An 18461-nucleotide genomic window follows, 5' to 3' on the forward strand; every position below is an offset into this window, starting at 1 on the left:
ATTTCAAATCAAACTGTAGTGCACTTCTTTGATTAGTTGGAGCAAAACATATCTGGCAGTGCAAGACCATGCAGTTGACCACCACAAGATCTTTACCTCCGGTACCAGACCAATCACCTTATATCTCAGCACAAGGCTTACCACAGGTTTAAAACAAGACATCTTTATTTCAAACCTCCCACTTGACTGAGACACAAACAGTTCTGAGAAGAGATGCTGAAAAGATGTGTTCATGACAGCAATTCACACCATGACAAACCGAAAAATAATCGCTGAAGTAAGCACTGTATTGCCTACCAGCACGAGCTGAAGATACAATGGCAGATGATGAACTCATTAATAAGTGCAGCAGGTAAACACAGGAGGCATGGGGAATGTGCAAAAAGAGAATGCTGAACAGAAGTTGATATACACCAGTAGGTGAGAGTAGTGGTTTATATTGGCAGCGTATGCATTGCTCGTCTACAATATTGTAACTGAATGAGCTCAGCTCCTTCATAAACATGCAGTGGAATGTGGAGGAGAATGCATTCTTCTGGACACGATGTGGACACAAACACACACACACACACACACACATCCCCAAACACTGTGCAGCGTGTGCGCAAATTTCAACAGGCAAGATTAAAAAAAAGCATTACAATGCCATTCAATTTGTATACATATAAAAAAGAATTTCAAAAAAGCTGTAAAATATATACCATTTCAAGATTGTTCATCTTACAAAGATCAAAATAGAACTGTCAATACATATAAAAACAATAATCAATTTGTATATATTCAAATATATTCAAAGCCGTTATAAGGCAACTTAAGATTATATAACCTTGATGTGTATGTACATTTTTCCTTTACATTTTACAGCATAAGGCAGATATGCACATAAAATACCATATATGGTCAGTCATTGTGTTCCCTTTATTCTCCATTTTGGTTTTTTTCCTTTTAGAGTTCTCTCCCAATTGTTTACCAAAAAAGGTCAAAGATCAAATAAAAAATAAATAAATCCAACAGATCCACAGGTTGAAAGGCTCCTAGTCTTCTACGAGTCTTGAACCAGTCTTGACCAGTTAGCTTGGTGAAGGAGGGACATCAGCTTCAGACTGAGTCCGAACCGTTGAACATGGGGCTGTCCCTCCCCAGGCCCAGAGCATACTGTTGGGTCCAGTCCACCACCACGGGCTTGCACAGCCCACAGCAGCGCACCTGGAAGAAGTTCACCAGGTTCCGCAGCACCCCGAAACTACACACAGAAAAGGGGGAGTGACGGACGGACACACACACACACACACACACACACACACATACATACACACACACACACACACACACACACACACACGTCATGATAGTTAGTAAACATTTGCAAATGGTTTTGGGAATGGGACTTAAAAAGGCCATATGTGTGAAAGCAAGCCATGCTTATGAACTCCAAGCGTCCTCCTTAGTAGCATGAGCTGGTGGGGAGTTGGGTTCATCTGTGCCTGCGGAGTCTTACTTGTAGGGGTTCTGTCTCAGGGACATGGCTTGCGGGAGCTTCCTCTGTCGCATCATGAGGTTGGCTCTCTCCGCAGTGGTCAGCCCCAAGTAAGCCACCTGCAGCGGACAGAGCACGTGGAGAAATGAGGTTACTGAAACGTTACACTTTCCTCTGGACCTCCAATGGCAGCCATGATATGACATGTAGGGGGGCCGCACATGCTCACTAGATCCCACCTTGCTATTTCTGCAGCGTGGCGTACCTGGAAGACCTGCACGATGAAGAGGATGGAGGCCCAGGTGAGGTGGAAGAAGGCCACGCTGAACATGTAGAGCACCCAGGGGGAGCAACCCACCAGGCCCGTGATGGCTGCCCACAGCCCCTCCTCCGAGTAGTGCAGCGGGCAGTTCTTGGAGTAGTCTGACCGCACAGACACAACAACACTGCTTAATCAAACATACAAAAAAAAAACACCGGGGCAGTGGACTAAGCCTAGTCTTAGACTAAAAGGGTTTTGTTTCAATGGAGTTCTCTGGAGTTAGTCTAGGACTAGGCTTAACCTACGTACAGGAAATCAGCTCACTGATCTTAAAAACCCAACTGGTGCTAGGAATATAGTACGGTATGCTGTATGCTGTTACTTGCGCTGGGTTCACATTTGACAGATCTTGTGGATTTGCTGTTGAAACAAAGTTGACTTGCACTGGTTAGAATTCAGTCAATACTTACAAACGAGACTTCCGTAGAACATCCACACACACAGGAGACTGAGGGTTAGCAGGAAGAGGACAAAAAAGTGATGGTTCCTGGCACCTACACACACACACACACGGGACAGAAACAGAGGGCACAGTAGCTGTTAATGCTGTTCAACTGCAGGAGGTGTGTATTAGAGAGCCGTCCCTGACCGGAGCTCACCAATGCAGCCGTTAATCCAGACGGAGTGGTGGTCTTGCTTAGCGATGCAGGCATCACAGTCAAAACAGTGATTGGCTCTCATTGGCTTTCTCATCTGTGATGCAAAACACAATGATCTCTGGTTAATTTGGCATGGGTGGGTATGACTATATGCGTCAGTCTCTGATCGCAATTTCAGGAAATAGAAGAATCATTGTTCTACAAGAATAGCTAGGAACCTTTCTAAAGGCCTGTCCTAAGACATCACCATCGGAACAGTACCAAAACATCCACAAAGACTGCATCTTTTCCAAAAGAAACGTTTGAAAAGAGTGATTTTGATTGGTCCCACTCACCATGCAGGAAGTGCAGAAGATTCTGGGGTCCAGGCAGCCAGCCTCAGCCAGCACCACCACATTCTGCAGGGAACACCCGACACACACTCAACGGGCATTCATCATTTACGGGTCACCATACATATGAACCAAACATGCAGATCCAAAACCATTCTCTCTCGCTCTCTCTCTGTCTGTCTGTCTCTGTCTGTCTGTCTCTGTCTGTCTGTCTCTGCCTGTCTCTCTCTGCCTGTCTCTCTCTGCCTGTCTCTCTCTGCCTGTCTCTCTCTGCCTGTCTCTCTCTGCCTGTCTCTCTCTGCCTGTCTGTCTGTCTGTCTGTGTGTGTGTGTGTGTGTGTGTGTGTGTGTGTGTGTGTGTGTGTGTGTGTGTGTGTGTGTGTGTGTGTGTGTCTCTGTGTGTGTGTGGGTGTGTGTGTGTGTGTGGTCACCTTCTTCTTCTCCTCCTCTGTGGCTTTGACGATGCCTGGGTCGGTCCTGGCACAGCGGAGGTAGTAGTACAGCAGGGCGGTCACGTTGAGCGTAAACAGCACCTGCACCGTAGCACTCGGCCCATGTGAGGACTACAGGTTAAGGAATATTACACTCTTTCTTTCTCTCGCACACACTCTTTTGCTCACACACACACACCGCTGTATTAGCAGCAGTTAGTCTAATATAATACAAATCATATCTTAACCACAACATGCCCCCCACCCCCCCCCAGACACACACACACACACACACACACACACACATACAAAATGTAACAAATTAATCGAAATGAAAACAATTCGCATGCCAACACCACTTTAGTATAATACTAAATGGCTCGGTATATGCCTATGTTTCAGGCCAGTGAATTAACATGATGTTATTGGTCATGTTTTCCTCATTTGCATAAAAATGGCACGTATCTTTTGTATAGTATAATTTGTCACGAGGCGTACATAAAAGGCCTGCTTATCACTTCATCTCCAACGGCAAATGGAGAAGTGCCTGAGCAATAAGGCTCCTGACATCCTCTAATGCAGATCACACCAGCCTCCACTACCACGCTGACTACTGCGGTGCCTGCTCGTTCCAGAGATGAAATGGTGAAATTAAATGACACAGTGGGTTAATAAAGAAGGAGGGGGGCCGAAGTTAAAGCTTTCTCCTATCATCAGTATATCAGCTGGCTCATTTCCATTTCAGAACAAAGGCCATACGCAAAACCTGCATGCTGGTCAAGTCCATGCCAATCAAAACCAGGAGAAATTGTGGATATCATATCTTTATCCCTCTAGAAATACCTCTGTTTAGCAGTGATGTGTCAATTGTTATTTTGTAAATGTTTGTTTGTCTTGATGTCACGGGAACGCTGGCGACTACGCCGCTCCGTCCGGCATCTTTTGTCTTACGTGTAAATGTCTAGTGTGTATTTATTATTTATTATTATTAGAAGCACATGTCTTTGTAATTAGCCCAACTGGGCCACTGGACATGGGAAAGGATATCAGGAATGAAATACAAAAACCATGTGAAGAGCATCCAGAAGATGGATGCAATGAGAGCCATGGAGGGGATCTGGTTTCGGAGGCTGAAGCTCGATGTTTGTCTGGACAGGTAAACAAAACATAGCAGAGCACAGACTGTTAACATGCTTGGCACAACAGTGCCACCCTGTGGTGGTTGTGAGTATTACAACAGATTTAACAAAGGAAATCTAATGCACACACGATTCACAGGCCTGACAATAATTTTGAACATCTTCTCAGTCAGTATATCAGTCAGTAAAGGATTGAAGGATTGTACTCTAATAAAAACAAACTGTACGCTGATGATAACTAGTTTCAGAATGAGTAGTTTAACGGCATCCTACAGGTCCTGTTCATCACTACTCTCTGTCGCAAATTTATTGTAAAGGAGTGTGTGTGTGTGTGTGTGTAATTACCGTGAGGCGAGGTTGACCACTGCGAGCACACATACCAGCAGCACTCCCTTGAGCAGCCAGGACTCGGAGCTCATGTCCATGATGGCCCCGACAGCCCACAAGACCAGCACACAGAAGAGCATCTGCAGGGGCACCTACAGGGGACGCCACCACCCCAACACCAGCAACACCAGACATGAGCATCCATACACCGGAACCCACTCAGACACAGAACCTGTCAACCTGCACAGAAAACCAGACTGCGTAGTCTGCTGCATCCTGTGCACATCAACTTCCACTTCCCCCCCTGTAACAACTAGTTTCACTTCCCAAAATGAATGTAAATAAAACATTAAGAGGGCTAAACTGGGGTAAATACTCGGCAGGAAAAGACTCCACGTTGCAGGTCAAAGAATAATTGAAGGCCATTAGCTGAATTAAATAAAACAGCGTAAGCTGTGGGTGCTTTTCCCCACACTCTCTCTTTCTCTTTATCTTTCCCTCTCTCTCTCTCTTCTCTCTCTTCTCTCTCGCTCACCTTATTTTTTTCATTGCTCTCTCAAGGGGTCCACAAACAAAGTGTGTGAAAATGGCTTCTGCTTTACTGCTTTAATACAAGGTTAATTATTCCCCAATGCCTTCGCTCGGCAGCAGTGCATTATCACACCCCCTGCTGGGATATATTTTCTATTTACTGCCTGAAATTAGACTAAGAAAAATGCCTTTACGGTGGTACGGTACTTAGTGAAGGACACGGGTAATCAAAGTTTTCATTTTGTAGAGGCATTAGAGAGGAAGATTTAGTGTGAATATGACTGTGTGTGTGTGTGTGTGTGTGTGTGTGTGTGTGTGTGCGTGTGCGTTCAAATACACGGTGCATTCCTGGGTGTCGATGTGGGAGGAGGATCAGCAGGATGCCATCCATACCCTGTACTTGCTGACGACTTTGAGGCACGCGGAGTTGGATTTGATCCTCTCTTGCTTGATGTGGTTGAGCATGTGAATGAGCAGAGGGCTGTGCACCTGGTGTGCCAGGTCGATCGGCGTGTGACCCTGCAAGAGCACACAGACACAAAAAAAAGGTACATAACTCACAAGGCATATAGACAAATGCAGTGACGCTCCCATAGAAATGATCTACCATACACTACAGCATCTCCATTACACCAACTAAACTCTTGTGTTGGTATAGAAATAAAATAGGCTTGGCTTTTCCACACCAATTGTTTTTCAGAAGCCAGCAAAATTGGGCCAACGAATTTCACCATCAATGCCACTGACTAGGGGTGTAACGGTACTCAAAAATGTGTGTGTACTCAAAAGTCATGTCATGTCGTTTGAAGTCAGGGTTTGGTAAATTTTCGGTGCAGTAAGCCTGTAGGTACTGCGAACCTAAAATTCACTGAAAATATTGCTGATGCACAACGGGAATAGTATTTTGAAAAGGTGTCAAATGTTTTTTGAACATTAATTGAACACGGACATACGGTCCGCTTACTTAATATGTTTGTGTGGGAACTCGAATTTGAAACATGGTCCACAAGCAAAACATCTGGTGCACATCTGTATTGAACCCAACATCCTGTACCTAAATGGTTCAGTACGAATATGTGTACCTCTACACCCCTACCACTGACTATTCAATCTATACAAACTGGAAATACAGGTTAAGCTGTAGAGGCAGCTACACACACCTGTTCAGCAAGACCTCTGATTTACAACTGAAACATTTTTTCATAGCCAAATTTTTTCATAAACAAACAAAAATCCAAGCCTGCAAATTCAGTCAGTTTTAGAGGTGTAACCATGACAGAAAACCAAAACAATTCCCATTTGCCAGTTTTCACAGGTTTCACACCATGGTTTCACACCGTCACATCCTGTATATAAGATCAGACATACCGGTCTCATGGCAACCATACCGGCCCGAGATAACAGACAGTAGGGCACATTTACACATTCCTTGTTCTCAGTGAAAGGTGAACACACAGACAGATACAGGTAGGGGAAACCAAAGAGTCAGTTATCCAATCAGCCGGTCAGCTAGCCAGCTAGTCTAAGGAGCCCCATCAATCAGTCAGGTAGCATTTGTCTGGGCCAGATAGGTGGCGACAGATGTCTGCGTAGGCATGAGTACTTACGTTGGCATTCTCTAGGTCCACACTGGCCCCGGCCTCCAGTAAGATGTGGGCAGAGTCCACATTCCCGGCCAGCACAGCGCAGTGCAGTGGCGAGTTCCTGTTCACCTTATCCACAGCGTTCACAGAGGCATTACACTTCAGGAGGAAATTAGTGGGTTCGGGCCTACCATTGGGAAGATGGCACACATGGACACAAGAGTGTGAATTAATTAAATATACAACAACACACAACATAAACCTTTCTTCGCAGCACAAGCAGCTGCATATCATTTAAACATGAACAAGTTAATTTCATTAGAGAAAAGCTCATCATAACAGTGGCCTTTCCTACTGTAATCAAGCTTATTTTCACATATTTCACAATCCAAACTTTTCTCATCTGTTGTTCCTCGTTGGTGGAACACACTGCCAGTTCCTACAAGGGCAGGGACATCCTTCTCCATTTTCAAAAAACTCCTGAAGACCCAGCTCTTTAGAGAACATCTCCTCTCATAGCAACACTTACAACAAGTCTTACTGATCCTAGCACTCACCAGCCGTCTTAAACTGACAAGTAACTGTTAAAAACAGCACTCACTGATGCACTTATTCTTACTATACTCTAATGTTTTTAAATTGTCCTAAAATTGTTGAGAATTGCTCTAAAACTTAAACTGTTTACCATGTTGTTAGTCGCTTTGGCTAAAAAAGCGTCAGCCAAATGTAATGTAATGTAATGTAATGTAATGTAATATGATCAGGAAAATGTAACAAGAATGCAATTACATACCCAATGATTTTCTGAGCAGCCAACATCAAAGAGGTTTGTCCATTTAGGTCGGGTACATCCACCTCCTAAAGCAAAACAATCAAGCACACGTGTTTTATTACAATGCCTCTCGTAAGATGAGCAACAAGACTCAAGACTGGTTTCCCATATATGGATTAAGCATAGCCTTTGACTAAAAGCTTTTTTAAGTAGAAGTCTCCACTCAAATTCTCTTTTAGTCCAGAGCTTAATCCTTGTATGGGAAACTGGCCCTTTGAGTAACAGATTGTGTAGGGCCTATTCTGTGTGGGTGCGAGTTTGACAGCGTATTTTGACGATAGTGCATGCGCACTGTGGCTAGAGCGAAGTCAGAAGCACAAGTGGGCAGAGTCAGGCCTAAGTTAATTAATAATAGCTGGATTGATAGATCAGAATTTACCACTGGTTGCATGTGATTGGTTTATTCAGTTTCACTTCACCGGAAAATTCTCGCCCATTGCCCCCACCTTGACCTAGCATCCCACTACCTATAGACCCTTTCAAGAGAGTTCCATTATCAGCATCATAGTTGGCCCCACAAGACTTCCGTTTTAACATTCCATATGTTATCTTAATGCAGAGGAAGTAGATTGGGAACCAAATAGAACGTTCAAGGATATAAGGATACAAGGAAGTTTATTCTCACATGCATATAGTTACTGGAGGTAAGAAATGCAGTGAAATTATGTCTGGTGTCAGCCTATTTGTGCATTTATGGGGGGGGGGGGGGGGGGGCACCAACAAGGAGCACCCAAGAGCAGCAGGGGCAAGGAAAAACTCCCTTACCAAGGAATAAACCTTGGGCAGATCCACGGCTCAAGGGGCTAACCCAACTGCCAGGGGTCTTGGTGTGTGTGTTGGGGAGATGACAAGGGAGATGGGATAGTGTGCTGTGTATGTAGGGGAGGGGGGGGGCAGTGTACTGCAAGTATGGTGAAGGGACTTACTATTCAAGCACTGTTTTTGTTTTTATTGTTGAAAGGGTCTATATCGCTGCAGGGTCTCACCTGTCCTTTGGCCATGAGGTAAGCAGCGATGGGCATGTGCTGGAAGAGCACTGCCAGGTGCAGGCTCCGGTAGCCCTCCCCGTCGGCCAGGGTGGGGTCAGCTCCATACCGCATCAGCTGGATCACCATGGCCAGGTGGCCCTGCCTGAGAGAGGTCAAGTGATATGAACATGTCACATGACCAAACAGGAAGAATAATAAAAGGTTGCAAGAACACATTTCCTAAGCAAATAACACAAATATTATACAACTATTCCACACACCCCTCTCCAACTCCAGCAGCGGCCATCCTTAGAGACACAACCGCTTGAGGTCTCAATGCAACAAAGCTCTTTTTTTATTATTTCACAATAAACATTACAACACACGTAAATCACAAAATGATTGCTCTATTTCACAGTTTCCACCAACAATTGCGGTACCACTACATTTAAATCTTTGCCACTACCCTTCAGAAAATGCCAGTATGCTTGATGAACATGATTTTATGTATGCTTTCATCATGAAGTGCATCAAAGACGGTTCACAATAACTGATCAAATTAACTTGAGATATGTCGAGGTGTTATAAAGCTGATTCAATAAATTACCTTATGGCCCAATGCAGTGGTGTTGAGTTTAGATCACCCCCAAGCTGGTCGATGACAGATCCTTTAGAGATGTAGTACCTTAAAAACAAATGGGCTTTAACTCTAGAAATCACATGTACTCTACACTAACATGCCCAGACATTGGCATGGCATTGGGATTTGATGGCTGAGAATTTAAAAATGACTTGTTCAGGCCAACTTTTGCTTTTGAGACATATGTATTCTGCATATTGAGCCAAAGTTCATGTCAAGGTTACATTCTTAGATACCCTTAAAGGTGTAGGTTTTTGAACATTCTAAGTTCCGCAACAATTGAAGGTTCTAAAATTCTATGTTGAAATCAATGAACCCAGATATTCTTTAGAACGTTCATTTCCCAACATTCCGGTGTGACGGTACTCCTTTAAGGGTTAACAGTAAACAGTGAGCGTGTCTCATTTCAGGGGCTACATGGTTCTAAGGCCAGATTCGTAGACCAGTTGCGTCATAGAAGCGCGACTAGTGCTGTCCCATTTCGTTGGCTCCTTCGAATTCGGCCGACAAATCCACCCTTCTTTTCCCCGAAACGGAGTGTGCATGGGGTGTATGCTTCGCGGCCTACCTGGCTCCCCAAGATTCGATACGTTTATGACATTTCATTCAAGACATGGCGAGACAGTCGGCAGAGCCTACACATGTAAACATTTAATAAACGTTTAATAACATTAATTAATTAAATGATTGGGTTTCAGTGTGAACTATGGTTAAGCTATGAAGCCGATTTCCGTATCAAACCTAAATTTAGAACCACTTCCTAAATAAATCTGTTCAAACATTTCAAATTGAAATGATTTATCAACAAGTCATATTAACATGCTCAGATACAATCACTGGTCAGTAGTCTAGGCCTATTACTATATTTTCCACGACTTAGGCTACTAGAAGACTGTTAAACAACACATTGAAAGAAACTAGTTGATGGCATTTTGCATAAAGGCTATAACTAGTTCAAGGGAGGATTACATCCACCAAAGGTTTATTAAAGCGTCTGTTTGTGACATCTAGCTTATATGGACGGATAATAACAAATTAATTTTGATAAATTATTAATTTGTCCATTAGCAAAGCAGCAAATACAATTTCATCAGTTCAAATGAACTAATGTATTTGTTTGGTAAGGCTGGTAAGGAAGGCTGGCTCTGTAGTGGGAGCTGAACTGGAGTGCATCACTTCAATATCTGACAAAAGGACCCAGAACAAACTGATCAACATCTTGGACAATGAATGTTTAGTCTGCTTAGTCTGTCTGCCTCTCCACCCTCTCCATTTTTGAGTACTGACTGCCCACTACTGCTTTACTACTGTTTTACTACTGTCCACAGCCTAATGTTTTCACTACTGTTTTACTGCTACACTGTTTTTCATGCTATATTAGCACACATGATCAATGGCTGCGGTCAGGCTTCTGCTACAATACTGAATGAATGGCTATAACCCTATTACCTCAACCTGTTCTTGCACTGACATAGTTTTTTATATTACCTTGTCTACATTATACTTTACTCTCCTATTTGTCCATATTATTTATGCTGGTCTCTAGACCTTATTCTTGCACTGTTGGACTAATGTTGGACTACTTTTTGCACCTTCACCATGACACACTCTCTTGAGCACCTTACCAGTCCCGGCCCCGTCACTACAAGCGTCTTATGCTTGATCATCCTCAAGCACATTGGACTTTTTTAATTTAATTTATATAGTATATTTAGTTTTCTTATCTTCTACTGTCTTTATTGTACAGTGGAGTTTAGTTATATGTTTATACTTATGTTTACCATTTCTGCTGTAAGTGCATGTTGTGTGTGATGTCTGTATGCTACTCAGACCCTTGAATTTTCCCTTGGGGATCAATTATGTATGTATGTATGTATGTATGTATGTATGTATGTATGTATCTATCTATCTATCTATCTATCGAACCGCAGCCTACACACACGATGTCGCTGTAGATCACATCATTGTTTTCGCAAGGTGTAGCCTAACATAGCCAGTAAGCCTAAAGCAAGTCTGATCACTAACAGTGGGTGAACAAATTATTTAAAATCGGAGATGGACGAGGCAGGCAAGGGCTATATGGGCATGTACCCTCCTATCACATTTTTGACTAGTTTTATAATAAATTAATATTGACAGATGCCGCAATTAATTCCTTGATAACGTTTCCTTTGCACTGTAGCCTGAGTGTTGTTCTTAGGATAAGTGTCTGCTAAATTAATCATGCTAAATGATAAATGATAAATGCTAAATGATAGTGAAAGGAGCAGCAGCTAAAAAAATCAATCCTTTTAGTTTGGAAGGACTTGCATAATTGTATATCTTTTTAATAATTCGAATGGATTGATGATTGCTCTCACTCAGTTAGCCTAGTTCATATTATTGTAGCCTATACATTAAACTTAACATGTTGATCTGAAAGGATGCTTTTAACGAACATGAGTTAGAAAGATCAGTAGGCCTACTTGGGCTCATGACGTAACAGGGCGTTCTTTTGGGCTAGACCGTCCCATTTAAAAAAACGTTGGTCCAGCCAGGTCCGGTCTATGCGGTCACAGAAGACCAGTGCTAGGTAGCACGAATGCTCCGAAGCATCCGGCCCCTGAAATGAGACACGCCCAGTTAAGTTCTTGAAGATGTGACCAAACAGGTTTCATGAGATTGATCCAGAGATTATGCACAAGCACGGGTGGAGATTAGTGTCTTTCTTTCCCCTTTTCATACATCAATGATGACAAAATCAAGACGTGTATAAACACAAGGTAAATATACATACTTGACCAATTCTAAGCGGTTGTTGATGGCCGCCCAATGCAGCAATGTGACATTCTCTTTGTCTGGTTGTCTCACATCATACCCAGCTTCAATGAGTTCTTTACACCTGTCCAGGATTCCAAACCTGCAAAACAGAACATATCATGCTTACTTCCTGGTATCTTAAAAGTTCTGGTTAAATAATGAAATTATAAATTGTGTACATAACTGATAAGAACAACACTTTAAGTTCTTTCTAAAAACCTCAACAGTTACAATGTGTGGGATGGTGTTGTGGAATGTAACCTTTGTAACAAAACCCTCCCACCAGCATGTAAACAGCACCATGAAAACAAACCAAAAAAAAAAAAAAAAGGAACGTCCTTTCACTATGTCATGTATGTGAAATTTGACAGCCTGATAACAAAGGCAAAGACTGAGTGCTCTACAAATCACACAATGTAACTTACTGGGTAGCTTTGACTATATCCCAACTGCTGCTGTCGTCCATGTGGGAGCGCTTCTTGGGCTGTTGAGTTGGGTCAGTCATGGCCTCTCCCCTCTGCGAAAACTGACCAGGAAGGCCAGGCATGAAGGCCATGCCACCAAAACCATGCCCTCCCGGACCATGACTGTGGCCATGTCCATGCCCACCATGGCTGTGGCAGCCATCACTCATGTGGCCATGTGACTGTATGAAATTAAATCAATCTTTTAGACATAGTCTCTACGCATAGATCTCTATCAGAGCAACAATGTGTATTCAAATGATAGTTACACACAAAGATTATTTATCATGCTCAGCGTTGTGTTAACAATACATTAGGCTATCTACACTAAAATATAGCCAAGATCTTATGTCACTATCTTGCTATACATATAGTGATCCCACTACATCAATTGCCTATGGTTTATCTATTACCCGGCAAGAATGTTTACTTCGTGGACAAGGGTTTATTCTGCTCTTGTATAGTGTAGAATACTATCGTGGTGTGGTTTCTAACAAGATACCTAATGTCGACAGCCCTTGTTTTTCACTGTGCTTGCACAATAACAGTGATGGACGGGGCAAAAAAAACTGCTGTTATTCAGCCAAATGATTGCTTATTTAGCATGCTAATCCAGGCAGCTAGCTATCAGTATCAGCAATTATGGTATCGTTGACATGTGGAACTCTTACCACTGATAAAATGAAATTAGGTAGACTTCACAGAGCCATTTGCAATCTGTCACACCCATTAAGTGAATATTAGGAAGTTGTGTGATATTAGCGTAAATAACAAGTGGCTAAGGGAGAACGGGAGTTGATTTACTTATCCAGTTAGCATTACTAGCTTTAGCACTCAGCTCATGGTTAGCAAACCATCCTAACTGTCCAGACTAGCGGCTTATTCATGTCAGAAAACATGTAAGTATGTGAGGTTAACAAACAGCGATTACATCATACAACCTAATTAGCTGGTTAGCTACCTAGCACATATGCAAAAGAATTCACTTTAACAGACAGTCAATTCTACATCCTGTTAGCTAGCTAGCTAGACACCAGTTAACGTTACAGGATGCAACGACTGCAACGCCGACATTGGAAAGATTACAAAGACTTACTTCAGTTTTCCCTTCCCAATCCATTGCGAAGATCTGTCAGATGAGGTATGTAATGTAACGTTTGTTGGCTGACACGACCAGCCTTATCTGTTGTTGAAACTATCTTCACCTTTACTTTGGCACCAGCATGCAGCTCCTTTCCCCTGAACTTCCTGGATACTTCCAACCCCATCCGTCCGCTGATTGGCTTAGAATATCCAAACAGTCAGCGTAGCAGTGATCCAGTTTGAAGCAGTTTCCTTGGCAACGGCCCTGATGACCAAATGTATGGAATTGTGAGGATCGTGAGGATGCCAACCAAAGATTCTAGAACAGAGCTCTGTTCTAGAATCTTTGATGCCAACAAACATCAACAATGCAGTTACAGCAAAGATCCCTCTCTGGTTACAGTGTAAGAATAGAATTGTGTCTACAATAAAATACAAAAAAGTAAACAGCAATCAAAAATACTTACAAACTAAAGACTTACAAATTACTACAACATAGTTCTTAATAAGCTAACAAACACAACAATAAAAATGTTAAAAGAATATTAAGATAGGATACAAGGATACAAGGAAGTTTATTGTCATATGCATATAGTTACTGGAAGTAAGAAATGCAGTGAAATTATGTCTGGTGTCAGCCTATTTGTGCATTTATGGGGGGGGGAGATTAAAAGTCTGTATGGGTTGGCATGGTATGGTAGGGGCAGAGAGGCAGTCTCATGCCCAATAGAACCTTTCTCCTCTATGAGGAGTTCAACAGCTCCTCAGCCTGTCAGCAGTATTGAGCAATGGGTTTGGGGTCAATCATTTCCTCTATTAGTACGGTGTCGTGTAATCCCGCTGGATTTTCTTGTGATTTTTTTTTTTTTTTGCATATTTTGCTAGTAGAGTCTAAGGAACAACATTTGTTTTGTCTTCCAATTTTCACGATCCATTTTCACTTTCATTTATAATGCATAATTGAGACTGGGACTACTATCACTTGAGGGTCAAATGTGAGAAAATGTTGGTAACGAGGGTATTTTGCCTCTAATCAGATTTTTTTTATCCCAAACATTTAGGCTATTAAAACTCGAATAAGACTACCGGTACATATGAAATATCACACACCAGGAATTGCAAAGAGTCTCTAAACAGGCAAACTTATGAGCAGGGATGGATTACTGAACGGGCCTAATGGACCCAGGGCCAGGGGCCCAAGTGTTCAGGGATCCCTGAAGCCCAAACCTCTGTGTGAAGTCACTACTATGTTCTCCAGCCCTGATATCGGAATAGAGCCCCTCAGTCAAATAACATAGGTTATGTTATGTGATATGTCTTAATAGGGCCCCTCAATCATATAACATAGGTTATATTATTCACCTGATATCTAAACGGGGCCCCTCATTCAAATAACATGGGTCACGATATGTGATAATCATGCTTTGTAATTGCCATCTTTTTTCACAGCAAGATGCCTTAAATGTGTTGATGGTTATATTATAAGTCTCAATCTGTCATTTATTTGTACAAAACTTGCCAGAAGTCATAATTTAAGGGGTTATTGCCTTTTAGCACACCCAACTGCGACCCAGCTAGAGAATAAAATGGACGCCTATTTTTCCACTTCATGTGAGTGGTTCTGTGCAGAAATACAAGACCAGTTGATAGTCATAATTTGTGTTTAAATGGGAAAGTATAAGGCTACATGTGTGCTATAATGTAGCAGAAGGGTGACCACCAACCAGACTCTGAAAAGGAGGACAAGTTATCTATAAAGTGAGGACAAATTGGCCAAAACGAGGACACCCCCCAATGTCTGATCATAGGCCTATTCCTGTTGAGTACCATGTAGCTAGCTGGTACATATATTTTTGTGTTTTGGCAGGCTTCCAAAAGTCGAGGTGCGTTGTTGCTGTTACCCCATTGCTTCTCTCGCATGCCCGGCCTGTTGGCTGTGGACAACACGTTGCTTTTAAAGAGAGCAAATGCACATGGTTTAGTGTCTTTTTAGTGTTGTTTTTTGTATTAGTTTAGGCTGTGAGAGGGCCATCCGTGGTTTGTCTGTTGATTGAATGATTGAATTATTACTTGCTGATAAGACGATTGGCTTCTCCAATTCCCATTGCTGTCTAACATACAGTAACTTGGTCTAAGTAATGGCCATCTATTTTGTGTTCAGCTTAAAATTTACTTCCAAGTACAGTCCGGAAATCAGTGTAATTGGCTTTTCCAATGTTGGATATGTTGCTATGCTCAAAGTTATTTGTCAATCAAATTTCAGGGTGGGCCCATAATGATGCTATTTCTAATGTCTTCTGATGTTAAGATCCAATCTCAACCAAATTTAACACATACCATCAATTCAATATTAAAGGTGCACTAAGCAATGCTGGGTAATGTCACTTCTGTTGACGTTCAAACAAAACAGAAAGTGATCTCGCTACTTCCTCCCCCTCCGCGCATCTTGTCTGTGATTTGCTGGAATAGTTTGTTATGTTTTTATGGGCAAGGTTTGACCAAATTGTTTTGTGCCCGTTTTAGGAGCCTGGGTTGTCAACAGAGAGCTTTTTTTCCCCAGTGATTCAGGACACAGGCAGCTAGCAGATGGTGAGGTGATGTTTGCTGTAAGTGACAAAAAAATGTTTTAGCCTAAAAAATGTATGACATCGCTTAGAGCACCTTTAAGTAGAGGCTCATTCTGTCACAGTCAATTGGCTCACACTTCAAAAAGGCTGACAGCAGTAAATACAATTTGAGCTGACACAATACATGCCAGTGTTAGAAGGAGTTATGTAAAAATAAGTTATGTAAAAATATGTTTTGCTGATATCTGAGCAAGTGCATGTTCTAGCGTTTTTCCTCTGATTACATGAATTGCCAAATCAAATATGCAATTGCAAGTGCTGCCTTGCTGATTGGACCCCTTTGATAGCCGTTTGTGGCTATATTTTTAGTGATTTTGAAATATATGAGTTTCTATTCCTGTTAGACCTAAACCATACTTGCTAGCCTATAGAATCAAAATCAAAATCGGTAAACATTAGAGCCAGGCATAGTGAGCTGGCCCTCTGAAGAAAAAGTTTGGGGACCACTGATTTAAGTTATCCAGAAATAAAATATCAGTGGAAATGGGAATGTGCCCAAATCTCCCTGAGAACTGTAGCCCATCAAGGCTATTGCTAGCAGTTAGTCAAACTGTTCTGGTTCGCTGTCTGTCTATTGTTCACTACCCCTGGCCTGTATGTATGCATGGGCTGAGTGCTTTAGTCTGTGTTTGCACAACATTTGGAGTAAATAGACAGCATGGCTGTTGACAGAGACTGAATATAAAAATCTAATCAGAGATAGCGGGATTTGTTTCACAATATCTAATAGAAGATTTTTGCATTCTTCAATTCAAGATTTTGGATGTGGGGATTTTGGATGTGTAATAACAGAAGTATATCAGATGATGGCGGTATAATCCATGAAATGTTCTCTGTTTGCCGAGTTGTATTCCCAGTAAAAACCATAATTTTGACACACTGATAAAGTTAAGCTTAATATCTGTCCACAATTAGCATACAGGAAAGCATGTCATATGAACACATTCATATGATAATTTGTTGAGCTCCTGGTTCCTTTTATATGCATGTGTTTAAAAGCAGGGATGTTTTTTAAATTCATCAACAAGTCCACAAAGCTGCAAATTAAACCGAACCATAAATTGAATGTGAAGAATCCATCATATGTTTCACTTAAAGCATTTAACCTGCCAATGATAAAATATGGATATACTAAAGTATAAGATAAACAGCTCCGGAGGGAGCAAATACAAAAATAGGGATAATGTTCACAAATTCAAATGCAGTATAATCAACACTGATTTCCACAAAGAAAAGTTAGTAATCCTAAAACAATGCTTTTGGAATCCTTGGGAGAGGCACCTGTAACGTGTGAAAGCAGGGCTGAAGCCAAGCAAAGGTGATATGTGAGCCAATAGGAAATGCTCGAGGAGCAGCTGGGACTGCATGTGAGTAAGATGGAGTGTGAGAGAGAAAAAATGGTCTTGGAAAAGAAAGAAAGAACAAAAAAGAAAGAAAAAAACTCCTGTAGCTTCATTGGTAGACAAAAGCACTAACAAAGCCAAGATTCTGGGTTTATTTTCCAGAGTTCACATCTAGCCTATGTCTGGAGTGTACTCTAAGTCATGTTAGATGAAAGCGTCAATGAACAACATAAAAATGAACGAACATAAAAAGAAAAGCCATTCAAAATGAGAGTATTTCATTAGTAAGAATAACAAATGAATGGAGTAATCTCGACGTAACTGTGTTTTGTTTGGGGAATGAATACTGTCCTCCCAGATGATGCGCTGACTGATAGGATTTTTGTATTGTTGCACTGTTAAACGTGTGTCAGTAATACGCCAAAATTAAATAGAATTTCATAGAACCAAAACATGGGTCTACACATAGACAGACATGGCTTGGTTATGTAACCAGCTGGGCTTCCCAGACTGAAAAGACTAGCCTCATCTCCTGATGCATGCCTTTAAGAAACAAATGCTTTATTAGAATTATTAATTTCGGTCTGCAGGAGGTCCTCACCAGCCTCTACCGGGCACTGTAGGGAGCCATGAAATTAACCACGCCAATGAATTCACTCTCCACATTATTTTGGAACTGTCTAACAATTGAAAGTGATTTGAGACAGTTGTGAAAGATCCCATTGCCACCACCACAAAGCCATTACAATTTGTAAAAAAAAAAAATACAGTATGAATACAGAGTATGAATGTGAACGGTAAAACTGAAAAAAAAAAAAGCTTTAGAGTGTGCTGGTTTGACCCCACTCATGGTCTCTGAGAGATTTTGCTGGAGAGCAGACTTGTCGTTGCTCTTGGTAAATGCCTGCTCTGTTTCATTAATCCATTTTACATGCTGTATTTTTTTTCCAGCTCATCCTCCCTTA

The 18461-nt window shown here is 41.8% G+C and overlaps 1 protein-coding gene across 1 annotated transcript; it reads right to left on the reverse strand.

Moving 5' to 3' along the window:
* Nucleotides 1-147: 147 nt before the first annotated feature.
* zdhhc13 (zinc finger DHHC-type palmitoyltransferase 13) lies at nucleotides 148-13731 on the reverse strand. The gene is made up of 17 exons (XM_042061432.1): nucleotides 13540-13731; nucleotides 12405-12625; nucleotides 11957-12079; nucleotides 9148-9225; nucleotides 8559-8703; nucleotides 7534-7598; nucleotides 6765-6927; nucleotides 5551-5676; nucleotides 4645-4778; nucleotides 4208-4308; nucleotides 3161-3285; nucleotides 2734-2796; nucleotides 2399-2492; nucleotides 2210-2293; nucleotides 1743-1900; nucleotides 1499-1596; nucleotides 148-1243 (listed from the first exon to the last, which is right to left on the reverse strand). The coding sequence occupies exons 1-17, from the start codon at nucleotides 13561-13563 to the stop codon at nucleotides 1099-1101; spliced, it is 1947 nt and encodes a 648-aa protein (XP_041917366.1). The 5' UTR covers nucleotides 13564-13731; the 3' UTR covers nucleotides 148-1098.
* Between the last annotated feature and the right edge of the window lie 4730 nt (nucleotides 13732-18461).

This window comes from Alosa sapidissima, chromosome 14 (genome assembly GCF_018492685.1).
Source record: "Alosa sapidissima isolate fAloSap1 chromosome 14, fAloSap1.pri, whole genome shotgun sequence".
Classification (NCBI taxonomy): Eukaryota; Metazoa; Chordata; class Actinopteri; order Clupeiformes; family Clupeidae; genus Alosa; species Alosa sapidissima.

Coding starts and splice junctions, on each gene's coding strand:
- zdhhc13 (XM_042061432.1), bottom strand. CDS start 13,563: ATGGATTGGGAAGGGAAAACTGAA. Junction 4,779..5,550: donor AAGTCGTCAGCAAGTACAGG/GTATGGATGGCA, acceptor CGTCCCCTGTAG/GTGCCCCTGCAGATGCTCTT. Junction 2,797..3,160: donor CAGAGGAGGAGAAGAAGAAG/GTGACCACACAC, acceptor TGTTCCCTGCAG/AATGTGGTGGTGCTGGCTGA.